Genomic DNA, 12,982 nt, shown 5'->3' on the forward strand with positions numbered 1-12,982 from the left:
GGTTCTTTTGTTTAAATGCTGTAAAGATCCATGATATACTAGAAAGAGCATTAACTTATTAATCTTCTTAATCAGAGGTGACATTTATTGAGTGCTTAATACTATGTTAAATACTGTGCCAAATTCTCTTTAAGTATTAGCTCAACAACCCTGCAAAGTAGGTACTATTATTATTATTACTTCCATTTTATGTATGTGGGAACTGAGACCCAGGGGGATTAAAAAACTTGCCCCGGACTACACAGCCGATAAGTGGAAGTGTGAACCTAGTCATCCCAGTCTGGAGTCTGCTCCCTGGCCATGGCGTCTAGTCCCGGCTGCTTCACCGTAATCTAAGCAAGACCTCTCCAGACCCTGGTATTCTCACAATTCCTGCCAGCCGTGGAATCCTTGTGCTCAGGGACACTAACTTTTATACTTAAAATTCTTTTCACCTTCTAGACATAAATCCATAGGAGGAAGTTTAGACACATAATTGTTTTGCAAAATTTATTTTATTAGTTACACAATTTTCCAAGTTAATTGACCTTGTCTGCACTTAATATAAAATATTAAAGTGAAAAGAATTATAAACACACATGCACAGAACTAATCAGTAATACAAAGCCTGTAGGAGTTTGTAATTTTATGCTGTTTAGGTATCTAAGTGATATAACTTACATTTTTTAGGAGACAAAATGATACAGATTGTATAGCAGTTCTTGACAGTGTTGTTGATTTAAAAGTATTAAATAAATCTTTGTTACTTGAAAACATTTTAATTAAAACTTTTAATTAAACTTTTAATTTGAAATTCACTATGTACTTAGTGGTAATTGAAAGCAATTCAGTTAAATACAGAGGCCTGATTTATATTCATTGGGTAAAGGCTGCTGCTTAGTAAGGCCTAATCTGCCCTACTTTGTGAATCATCTGCCCTACTTTGTGAATCATCTGCCCTACTTTGTGAATCACCTCACATGGAAGATGCTTGAAGAGAAATATGGCAGTTTCCTGAAGTGAACTCCAAGCTGCAAGGGTTGGTAAACATGGTACCTACCTGTAGAACTTGCCATTCCTTTAGACCCCATCTTTGTTACTAAGATTGATACCAGTTGTATGGCTTATCCTAAGGGATCATTTATTTGGATTCAACTGATGGCCTTTTTTTCTGTATATCTTACCGATTTTACAATAACATCATTACTAAAACAACTTTACAGCTTTAAAAGGTTTAGTTAGAATCCCGTCACCCACTTCTAGTAATTATTTCATTCTTCCCTTTCTCTCTGTGTGTGTGTGTGTGTGTGTGTGTGTGTGTGTGTGTGTGTGTGTACATATATATATACTCACACATATTCCTGATATGTACTTTTGACAACTTTATCCCAGTATTCAGTAGTGCTTTAAAGGAAGAAAATTTTTATACCATTATTAGTGAATGGTTTTGATTTTGTTGCACACTTTGTATTCACATTTTGTGAATGGTTTTTATTTGAATCATCTTTTTAGTTTGAAATTTGATACCTAAGTACGAATGCTGTATCTAAAAATAATGCCATTTAAGACAACTATCACTAGTGATGGTTTATATATTAGTAATTATAAGTATGTATTTAAATTTTATTTTACTTATTTATATAAAAATATGTAATTATAAAGCTTAAATGTTGTAATTACATTGACACATTAAGATTTCTTATTTGAAATCTAAATGAGTTCTTTGAACCTGCTATTTGTGATTACCAATTTTATGTGCACTTTAAAGAGCATCAGATTGAAAAGTAACCCTTTAGAAAGGCAGTAAGACAGGAATGCTCTGTAATATCTCATGCTACAGAAACTGTTCTCTAACCCTAGTCCTCTTGATTTGCCTTGGGTGCCCCAATACCAGGAACTTTGGCTAAAATGGTGTTTCTTAGAAGACACAGGTCCCTGAATTCTGGATAGCAATACTCTGGAGTAACCTATCCTTTGAGATATTAGATGATGCAGTTTAAGTCCCATAGCCAAGTAAGACTCGGTGTATAGCTACAGGCACTAGAGTGCTACATTACACCTTCTAGACCTGAAGAGTATACTTCCACTGTAAAGTTCCTTTAGATTTTTAAGAACAGCGTATGTTACAGTTAACATATTTGTATTTTTTATTACAAATCAGGGCAAAGTGCAATTGCTGGGGAAGAACATCCCAAAGGCTCCATGCTGCAGGAAGTGCAACTCAAATTCCTGCTAACAGGTCTGCTTTCAGGACTGCCCTCACCACAGTTTGCTATCCGTATGTGCCCACCATTGACCACAAAAAATATCAAGATGTATCAGCCATTGCTTGCTGTTGGTGAGTATTGGACCTGTTCTTTTTTTAATTCTTAATGTCTATTTTACATTTTTAAGATATTTAAGTTTCCTGGTTACTAGAAAATCCTTTATTCTCCTTTAAAATGCTTTAAGAGGAGGAAGAGGCTAAATGAAATTGTATAAATACTCATCTTGAAATACTTTTTTTTCTGTTCTATTAATCTTTTTTAATCATAATGATAACTCATTCACCTGACACCAGATGACAGAGACCCTGACACCATGAGTACATCTCTAAAATGTCAGGAGGAAAGTCCCTGTGTAATGCTGAAACCAGACTCCTTGTCTTTTCTTGGACCATCTCAAGCTCTTCCTGTGCATGTCATTTTGTTATTAGTTTTTGTTAACTAATAATATAGTCACACTTAATAGTTTAATAATAAGTTTCTTCATGTGCTAAGAATTGTATGTTAAACCTGGTTTTATTGTGTTTAAAGTGGCTATTGTCTTTATAAACTAAAGATTTGCCTTTTGGGTTGAAATTGCATATTTTTATGTTGTAGATAAAAAAAATTGGTCTGGGTTTCAACTTGCTGTCACAGTAATTTCATGGTAATGGGATTAACCTGATTTCTTTTACAGAGAGGACCAAATTTCTATTTGCTACTAAATACATAAGGTTAAAATTCATTTCTCTAAAATTTTGAACAATAATATATTTGTTTGAAATTGTCAACATTTTTCTTAAGATGCTATTGGTTTGACTTCTGGCTTTTTCCCAGAAGGTCTATAAACATGTGATTTGCGATTCTTTTTTTTCCTAAAATGAAAACCCGACCTTATGGCCAGTGTGTCTCAACTTAATGGCTGATTTGTGAGCCCTCATGGCTCATTTGAGTATTACTGTTTGGCACTACTCTTATTTTCCCATTTTTTCCATTATTATCTTTTGAAAGTGATTTGAATTTTAAGGTTCAGTGGTCTGCGTTTACAGGTGTCCAGATTTATATAAATGCAGATAGATGTTTAATTTTTATTTTAGAAACTATTGATATTAAAATTCTCATTGAGGTTTCAATTGGGATTGGTCAGTGTACATAGTATGTACATCTCTGTACAAGGTCAGTATACCTTCTCTTTCAATTTAGGAATTTATTAATTTCTTGGAGAAAATTACTTCTTGGGATAGCTAGATAACAAGAGCTGAGTCAGGCTCTGAGATTTCCATTGTAGAATAAGCTGTATTGTGCTGGTATATAGTGAATAGCAAGTCATTTATTGAATTTAGTATAATAACAAAGTAAAAGCAAAAAATATAAGTGCCTAAAGTCTTGCAGAGTCATTAGAAAAGAGAAGCAGAGTTCAACCAGAATTACTTCTTCTTGGGCCCCTTAAGTATTAAATCATAGTTTCAACATCATCAAAATGTGCAGAATGTAGAAATCATATGATTATTATGAACATCTGATAATTGAAAAGTTTTAGTAATTCTTTAGATATTTTCTCAGTACTAGAAGATACTGTAGAATAGGTGATAAAAGTAAGTAAGTGTAATACTGTATTTCTCTAGAATAGTTTTGCAAGAAATTTCTGAAGCTTTAATTCAGCAAGTTAACTAAAATTGGAAATTGCCTAGCATTTTTACATTTATTGTTATTATATTATTATTATTTCTACAGTCTATTACTTTGTATGAATCCATTAATTCTTTTAAGTCATGTGCAGTGAGAAAGTGATTGTGCAGTCACTTACATTGTTCACTTTTCTTGCTTGACTTATAAAAACATGTTAAGGGCTGAAAACGTTACTTTCTCAAGAAAGTGTTACTTTCTCAAGTGGCCATGTCCCTTCTAATTAAAATTTAGACATATTACCTGAGACCACGAAAAGCTTTAGGCATAATAATAGCTACAAATCATTATTACAGTGATAACAGAAATAGTAATAATCATGTACTTACTTTGTGCAGAGTGTTGTACTAAGTGTTTTACGTATGTTTCTCATTTAATCTCCAACAAATAGATTTTCCATTATTCCCATGTTAAAGGGATACTAACACAAATTTAGTGTGGGCAAGTAATTTGCAAAAGTATAGGGCAGAGCCAGGGCTTAAACTCAGGCTTCTTTAACAGTAAAATCCACAGTGAACCACTGTACTTCGCTTTACTTTATGATGTATTTAATGTTAAAGACAGAACAAAACCAAAATCTTTGTAAAGAAAACTAGAGAAATCTGGTTAATGAGTTCTGCTAGGTTGCCTTTTTGAGGATCAGTTATAATAAACATTCAAAAAGCTTAAGAAGGTGCATCTTCAGATTTTGTGTGTATTGAATTAGGTTGTGAAGTCTTTGAAAATCTGTCCCTGGATTTAGGTAAGATTACAGAGTACATGAGATTAAGCCCTTTTTTTTTTTGCGGTACGCGGGCCTCTCACTGTTCTGGCCTCTCCCGTTGCAGAGCACAGGCTCCAGACGCGCAGGCTCAGCGGCCATGGCTCACGGGCCCAGCCGCTCCGCGGCATCTTCCCGGACCGGGGCACAAACCCGTGTCCCCTGCATCGGCAGGTGGACTCTCAACCACTGCACCACCAGGGAAGCCCTAAGCCCATTTTTGATGAGAGGGAAGACAGAGAAGTTTACTCTTTCTTCACACCTAGCTTGGGTTCCTTTTATAAAATATAGATGTTGTAAAATAATTGAAATCTTGAGAAAAGACTTTTGTTAGATTTGGAACTCCCACTAGATTAATTCTCCTCTACTATGTCATTTTAATAGGTACAAGTAATGGTTCTGTCCTGGTGTACCATCTCACCAGTGGGCTGCTGCACAAGGAGTTAAGCATCCACTCGTGTGAAGTCAAGTGAGTCTGTCATTGGGATATTGAAATTATAAACATATGTAATACCAGAAAAAAGTTCTTGTGGACTTTTCTACACTGAATACTCTGCAGTGGTGATTATTTGACTGAAAACTTTGAGTAATGCATATTCATGTCCAACTAATGGCTATGTTCATTAAGGATGAGTACTAATTGTTTACTTTGTAGAGAACATTATGCAGTGGAGAATTTTTTTCTCACTTTATTTCTGCATCTTATTTATTTCTCCTAAGGCCAAGGCTATTTTCTCACTGGATATCACTCTGTTCCCTTGTTCCGGTTTATATAGTTTGTTTTCCTTTTCTGTAAAGATCCCTCAGTAGGACTGCTTGTGAAAATTTTGAATAAGGTCATTTAAATTGTTAATTAATCTCATTTATTCTTTCATTTTGAGATGTGATCTGTTTTATGAGTTCTCTGTATGCAGAGGTATCTGAGGGAAGGCTAACAGAACAGAAGGATGACTCTTGCTATCTGTTTTAAAGTACATACATGCCACTCCAATAAAAATTTTTTTAAAATAAATAAAAATAAAGTACATACATACCTGCTCCATAGCATTATCTTGCTGATCACATGACTATATTCCTTTCTTTGCCCTGGCAATGATGGATTGTAAAGTTACACATATATAATATAAATTTATTAATCTTCAAGTATTTTTTGATGATGTTGGAACAGATGTATCCGAAAGGCCATTTCTCACTTCTGTACATTATATTATAGTTATAGTTCTCATGTGTACGTTAAAATTCTTAGTGAACCCTTAGTGTGCACATTATTCGGAATAAATGCGTTTTCTAAATGGGGAAGGGTCAACCCTTGAAGTATCACAACTTCTGATTGTGATGGAAGTTTCTGAAGAGTTTATGTTGCCTTATTCTTTCAAGTGCATGATTTTTTGGTACAGCCTGAGTGACTGTTTATCGCCACCTTATGCTGTGCCCCTACAGTATCTCCCTAAATACATCTACATGGAGGATTAATGTCTTCAAAAGTGTTAGGCTTTTGGGGTGCAGAGACACAGGTAACTGCTTGGATCCTTCCAGGCTGTTGTTCATCTTTTCTCTCTCCTTCCAGTAGTCCCTGCTGCCACTGATACCTTCTCTCTTCCTTTCTTTCCTGTCTGCGTTGCTTCTCTTGACGTTTCCTTTCACCCCTGGCTTTTGTTTGCAGTGTTCCCTTTTATGGCAAACACCAATCAATCAAAACTCACCATTTAATCAGTATTTGTTCTAAGGATTATGTTAAGTGTTAATACTTTTCAGGCATTGTTTCCTTGAATCCTCACTACAACTCTATGCAGTAGGCACTATTATTATTCCCAATTTACAGAAGAACTGAGTATTGTGGAGTCATGAAAAGGTACATGGAATTCAATCCAGGCGTTTCAGGCTTCAGAACTGAGCTCTTAGGATACATGTGCTAAATCTCCAGCTAAAAAATTCAACATAGATCAGTTGGGAACATTTTGGCAATAAGATAAAAATGTTGACTAAGCCGGGATTAATGCCAGGAATTTGGTACATGCTTCTGGAAAGTCAAGCACATTGTCATTTTTTTCGGAACACTGAAATCTTATTTATTTATTTGTTTATTTATTTATATTGAGGTATAGTTGAGATATAACATATTAGTTTCAGATGTACAGTGTAATAATTCAATACTTGTGTATATTGTGAAATGATCACCACAGTATGTAATCTTTAATAAAGACAAGATAGCTAGTTAATCAGTGAGCTATTTGCTGTAAGTAAGATTGTTATCCTGGATTGTTCAGGTCATAGATGTCACTAAATACATGACTTACACGTGTTATGATAATATTTGTTATTGACACCAAAATTATTTATAACGTGTTACTTGGGGTACCGAATAGCTCTAAGGGGTATGCTACTCAGTCAGGCTAGTGTTGTGAACAATCACGCAAGTATGCTCCATTTTTTTTAAATATAAATTTTCCCTCTTAATTGCCATTTTGAAGATAATTCACATTTTACATCCAGAGATGGTGCCCAAGAGGATGCTAAAATACTGCTGTCTTTGTGTTTCAATTAATGCAATTATAGTATTACAATTAAAAGCCATTATGAGAATTTCACAGATGTGCTATAAAAATTGCTGAACTTATTAGCAGTAAACCCAGTATGTTCTAGATACTTATATGCAAATTAAAGGCCAACTTTAGAAAGTTGTTTTTCTACTTAGTACTAAAAGTGTTTTTAAAAACCACTTCATCTTAAGTACTTCAGTCTTTAGCATACATATGGCCTGGTACTGCCTAACTACAGATAGTTGCATCTATGCGTTTTTTGAAAGCTATGATGTTTTAACCAGTTACGCTTTACAAATATGAAATATATATTGAGCCTTTTCTGTATGCCTGTAAACAGACAAAACCTGGGAAGCTTATAATCCAGTGGAAGATACCTAGAACTAAATAATGTAGAGTGGTACATATAGGTTTTCTTAGATTATTAGAGTTCTTATATTATTAGTTGGTGTCTTTGTCCAGTAGGCTAAAATTACAATAATATAGCCCAATACTATTTTCAGTGTCAAAAATTGTTAAAACAGTAGTTTATATGGGTATCAAAACACTGATTGACTCAGTATTGCTTTGAGCACATTGAGTGATTTGTGGAAAGTAAAATGATCTCTATTTTGTCTGTCTGTACATTTGCCGAAGTTAGTTTCATATAACGGTAGGACTTAAAGACCTTTCAGAAAGTGTTTGCTCCCCCCAGCCACCCAGTGTTGAGAAGTAGCTAAGGTAGCATCCCCAATGCAGGTGAACAGGCCCAACTTGGGAATCCATAGGAGTCAGAACACTGAATCCCTATTGGTAGATTCTAAGGTTACAATTGTTCAGTAGCAAGGAATGCTACAAAACAAACTTAGACTGAGTCAGAAAATGAGCTGCTGTTCTTAAGAGTTTTTATAGAGCTCAGTGTGTGGTTAAACCTAGACAATGGTTTTCTAATCCTGGGAGCAGTGTTGTGCTCAGCTGTGTTTGACAAGAGTTTTCATTCTTTTCTTTTGAGAAATAATCCCCTCCTTACCTAATACACTTTGAAGTCCAACTCGATTTTTATTTTCTTTAGTTGATCAGTAGGAGTCAGATGTACAGGCTGCTGCTGGAATCTGCTCAAAGGCAGCACACTGGTGGTGCTCGATTATAAATAAGCAACCACCCATGTTCTGCTATATCCTGAACACTGGGACATCCTGTAAACTGGGGGGAAAGCACTTCTCTGAATATGTACGTCACTTAGACACATAAGGAGGCATGGTAGGCTTTTTTTGGACATCATTCTTTTAATCTAACGGAATTTGCTGAGTGCCTGTCACGTGCTTAGAGAGACAGGGCATGGTACCTCCCTTCTAAGAGACTACAGTCTACTGCAGTGCTTCTCCATCAGTCACACTGTCGTTTCCACTGATAGCTGTTGAGGCTTTCAGGCAAAACCCTATTTGCCCTTTGAGTCTCAGCTTTAACGTTTCCCCAGGAAGCCCAGCCTGGCCCCTGAGACCAGATTCCATGTGACTCTTACAAGGTCCTGTTGAACTCAGCACTGTTCTCTTTTGAGATAGATAATACCAGATGCACTTGTATAATGTCTCTTTTCTGCTAGATTGTAGGCTCCTGAAGGACAACAGTTACCTCCATCTCATTCACAGCTGTATTCCCTAGCCTAGCAAACTCGCTAGCATGTACTGGGTACTTAATAGCACAGGCACCGGCATATATGGGGTACCTAACAGATGTATTTTTAAAAATAATAAATGAAAAGTGGGAGGACTGAAATTTTTACTGTCCAGAGGTAGTGGCATTACTATACTGGAGTATAAGTAGTTCAGATTGCCAGCAGCAAGACTTGGAAAGTATATCTTAAGGTTTCTGTGGGTAAACGGATCTGATTGAAGCTACCAGACTTATTTAGAGAACAGAAGTTCAAAATGATTCTTGTCTCCTTTTGTTCACTCTCAGTAGAAAAATTAATGAGTACTATGTGTTAGGGAAAAGAAAGAGAAACAAGACAAATTGACTTTTCCAGTGAATAATTAACCAACTTATATTGTAGTCTCTATAGGTGCAGTTTGAGTATAGTAAATGAGGAGGCCTAGTGAAGAAAATAGGGCTTGAGTTAGATCTTGAAGTAAGAGTAATTATTGATGGTGATTATGAATACATACAGTGCTTACTCTGTGCCAGGCCTTCTCTATGCACTCAGTGTTATTACTCCTGCACAGCAGATGAGGAAACTGAGAGGTAGAGGAGCACAGAGCTAGTAAGTGCTGGAGCTGGGACTTGATACTAGATAGTATTTGAACAGGGAAGGAGAGGGGTCGTTCCAGTCATGGAAGTTCTCAAGAGTTCTCCGTTTTTAGCAGCCTAATCTGAGTGTTTCAACACAACTTTACATTTGAAGAGTTATAAATTGATAACTACAGTAATTCCCTGCTGTTGCAAATATTATTTTCAGTTCTCTTGGGATTATCTTTGCTCCTCTGAGAAAAGACAAGTAGGTGGGTACACAGGGGTCAGTGAGGAAAAGCTACTCTAGTTAAAATAGCAAGGTTTTTAACATCTGAACCTTTTTAACACAAGGTTCAGATGATTGAGAGGTAAGTTTCATGCCGAATGGCTTTGGAAGTCACACAGAAGAGTTTGGATTTGATGCAGGAGCCATTGTATTGATACCTTTTCTTGGGCAGGTGAGAGACATGTTCAGAGCAGTATTAATGCTAAATCTAGCAAGAGCATTCAAATTGGAGTAGAAGTGGAAAAACTAGATCAGAGGTCAGCAAACGTTTTCTGTAAAGGACAGATGGCAAATATTTTAAGCTTTGTAGGCCATAAAATTTCTGTCACAATTACTCAGCCCTGCCATTGTATCGTGAAAGCAGCCATAGACATTATGTCATTGTTAAAAATGGTTGTCCTGTAAATGCTGATGAGCAATTGCATATAGAACAGAGGTTTAGACTTGCCTCCCAGTCAGCTCCATTACCTTGTAAGCAATGCAGGGTAATAGTAGTGTTTCTCACTTCTTTTTGTGACTCTGATGAATTTGCTTGTCCTGGGTCCCCCCCATTTTCCATTGATGGTGAAGCCAGTTACGTTAGTGGGAAAAAAACATGGACTCACCTACTATCAGTCCCAAATAAAGGGGACTCCCAGGACATTAGGTTGATAGGTTACTTACTTGTCTGATTTTTCTTTTATGCTTTTCTCTAGTTGACATACTGTTTGGAACGTTCATCCACTTCCAAATCTAATAGCTCAGGTTGTATTGTTTGCTTCAGGAATTTCTGCTTCCTAACCAACTAAGAATTTTGATAAAATTTGATAAAGTTCCTACGTGTGCTCAACTTTAAGCAGTCTGCTCAGAATATTTCTGTACCACTTGTTTTTAACCAGTGGAATTCTTGGCAAATACTGTGATGTGACTCCTTTGCCAGATTCTAATAGCCATTTTAGTGCTATGAATTCTGATAACCTGTCTTCTTATTGGATCTGGAGATAAAGTTTTATTAGAAATAATTTTATATATGTTGGAAATGTATGATAATATAGCCTCAAATAAATGTCATATTAATATAATTCCTTAATTATCTTGTATAATAAAATCTAGGTCATAGAAAAAACTTATTTTTCAAATAAATTTTTCAGACAAAAAAAGAATATTAGATTAATCTTTGTTTAATTTCTCATTATAGGGGTATTGAATGGACGAGTTTAACTGGTTTTCTTTCTTTTTCTACCTCAACACCAAACAACATGGGATTAGTGAGGAATGAACTTCAGCTGGTTGATCTTCCAACAGGTTTGTGTATTTAGACTATTAAGATATTTAAAATGGTACCATCATATTGATCAAAGATGTTGCTATTTATAAAACATGTTCCAAAGTACTTTCTTTCACCTTGGAATTTTTCTCATTTATATATTCATTTTTATATATTCTATGTTTATATATTCATTTTTTGGTTGTTCTATAATAATTGCCTTAGAAAAGACTCATCATTGTATGCAAATTATGTTAACACAAGTGCATGGTAAATGGAGTACCATTAGCCTGAATGGACAGATTCATAAATATGGTATCAGTTGTACTTTCAAGTACATTGTTGTAGATAACCAGGAGTACAGTTTTAAAATCAATCTTTGTAGTTACACTTTATTAGATTCTCTTTTAAAAATTTTGGCCTTTGTGTGAAACCCTTAAAAATCTTATAAATAAGGATTCTTTTTAAATGCTTAAATTTAAAACTTTTGATAATCTCTGGCTGGCTAAATAGGAAAACTTAATTTCGGAGTTTAAAGACTTTACAATAGGAAATATTCCAGTAAAGTAACCTGTTCACAATTGTTAAAAACCTATAGCCCAGTGAGTTTCAAAATACGAACTTGAAAATAGAGTAAGGTGAAGGTTTTATATTATTTTATATATAGCACATGGAATGATTTCAAATAGTTTTTTTTTTTTTTTTTACAAAATTGTGGGGAGTTTTTTTTTAAATGGCTTAGCAATATGAATATATGTAGATAGTTTTAACCAATAAGTTACCTGTGTGTATAATAAATCATATATATGGTTGCTTCCTTGTATTCTCAATATATATTTCTAATTTATAGTTGTTCTTACTTATCAGAGTATGTTACTAAACCTCAAAGAATTAGCCCCACTTTAGTCCAGTGTTGCTCTAGTCTAATTGGAAATGACCTGCCTGGTGACCCCTATCCCTACATTCCTGAGTTGCCAATAAACTGGCACTGGTCACTGTAGGTACATGGTAGCCCAGGGATGAAATGCTGTTCTGTAGTATCATTCACTAAAAAAATGCCTGTTCAGTTTTTTCCAATCAGCTCAGGTCTAGGACTGTTAGATAACTTAAAATCTCTCTTTCACAGATTTATTTTTGAGGAACAAATTTCTAAGTAATAGTTACTGACTTTTTAGGTGGGACATTTAAATTCATAGATTATAGACTTTTACAGCCTTGTCTTCTAAGGAGGGCAGCCGACTAGCAGAGCCAGGAAAGGATGTAGGGTGTTTGGTGAATAATAATAGTGAGCTTCTGTTTGATGGCATTGAAGAGCAGGGAGGCATATAGGCATCCACTTGTCTTTGAATTGAGTATGTTCTCTCTTTTGTTTAATGTAATAGAAATCTAGGAAAAGATATTAAAATATATTTGTTCAGGGACTTCCCTGGTGGCACAGTGGTTAAGAATCCACCTACTAATGCAGGGGAAACGGGTTCGATCCCTGGGCCGGGAAGATCTCACATGCCGTGGAGCAACTAAGCCCTTGAGCTACAACTACTGAGCCTGCGCGCCACAACTACTGAGACCACGTGCCGCAACTACTGAAGCCTGCACGCTCTAGGGCCTGTGTGCCACAACTACTGAGCCCGTGCGCCTAGAGCCCATGCTCTGCAACAAGAGAAGCCACCACAATGAGAGCCCAGACACCACAATGAAGAGCAGCACCCGCTCGTCACAACTAGAGAAAGCCCATGCACAGCAACAAAGACCCAATGCAGCCAAAAAATATGTATATTTGTTTAAACATAAAGTAGAACTTGCATTTTTTAAGTTATAGAAAACCATTTAGTTTCTTTGGCTATTAACTAATTCTTAATATTCCCCAGTTTCAGTTTATAGAGACCTTTTGATAGGAACATGTCAAAATATTGTAGTTGAGTATTTTGCACATGGGACAAGAAATCTTAAATACCTGTTCAAAGAGTGTTTTCTCCACTAATTAGTATTTGTAAACATGAAAATATTTATATTACCTTGAATGTACCAGTAGTT

The 12,982-nt window shown here is 35.6% G+C and overlaps 1 protein-coding gene across 13 annotated transcripts in view; it reads left to right on the forward strand.

Annotated features, from left to right (window-relative positions):
* WDR11 (WD repeat domain 11) overlaps positions 1-12,982 on the forward strand; it is a 78,957-nt gene that overhangs the window by 17,244 nt on the left and 48,731 nt on the right. For all 13 annotated transcript variants that reach the window (XR_009536172.1, XR_009536171.1, XR_009536170.1 and 10 more), the window contains 3 exons: positions 2,141-2,317; positions 5,053-5,137; positions 10,880-10,986. Coding sequence is in view for 10 of the 13 variants with exons in the window: in XM_060126727.1 (XP_059982710.1) it covers positions 2,141-2,317; positions 5,053-5,137; positions 10,880-10,986 (369 nt within the window). In the remaining 3 variants the exon portion in view is untranslated. The remainder of the gene's footprint in view (positions 1-2,140; positions 2,318-5,052; positions 5,138-10,879; positions 10,987-12,982) is intronic.

The sequence above is a fragment of the Lagenorhynchus albirostris genome, chromosome 16 (assembly GCF_949774975.1).
Source record: "Lagenorhynchus albirostris chromosome 16, mLagAlb1.1, whole genome shotgun sequence".
Taxonomy (NCBI): Eukaryota; Metazoa; Chordata; class Mammalia; order Artiodactyla; family Delphinidae; genus Lagenorhynchus; species Lagenorhynchus albirostris.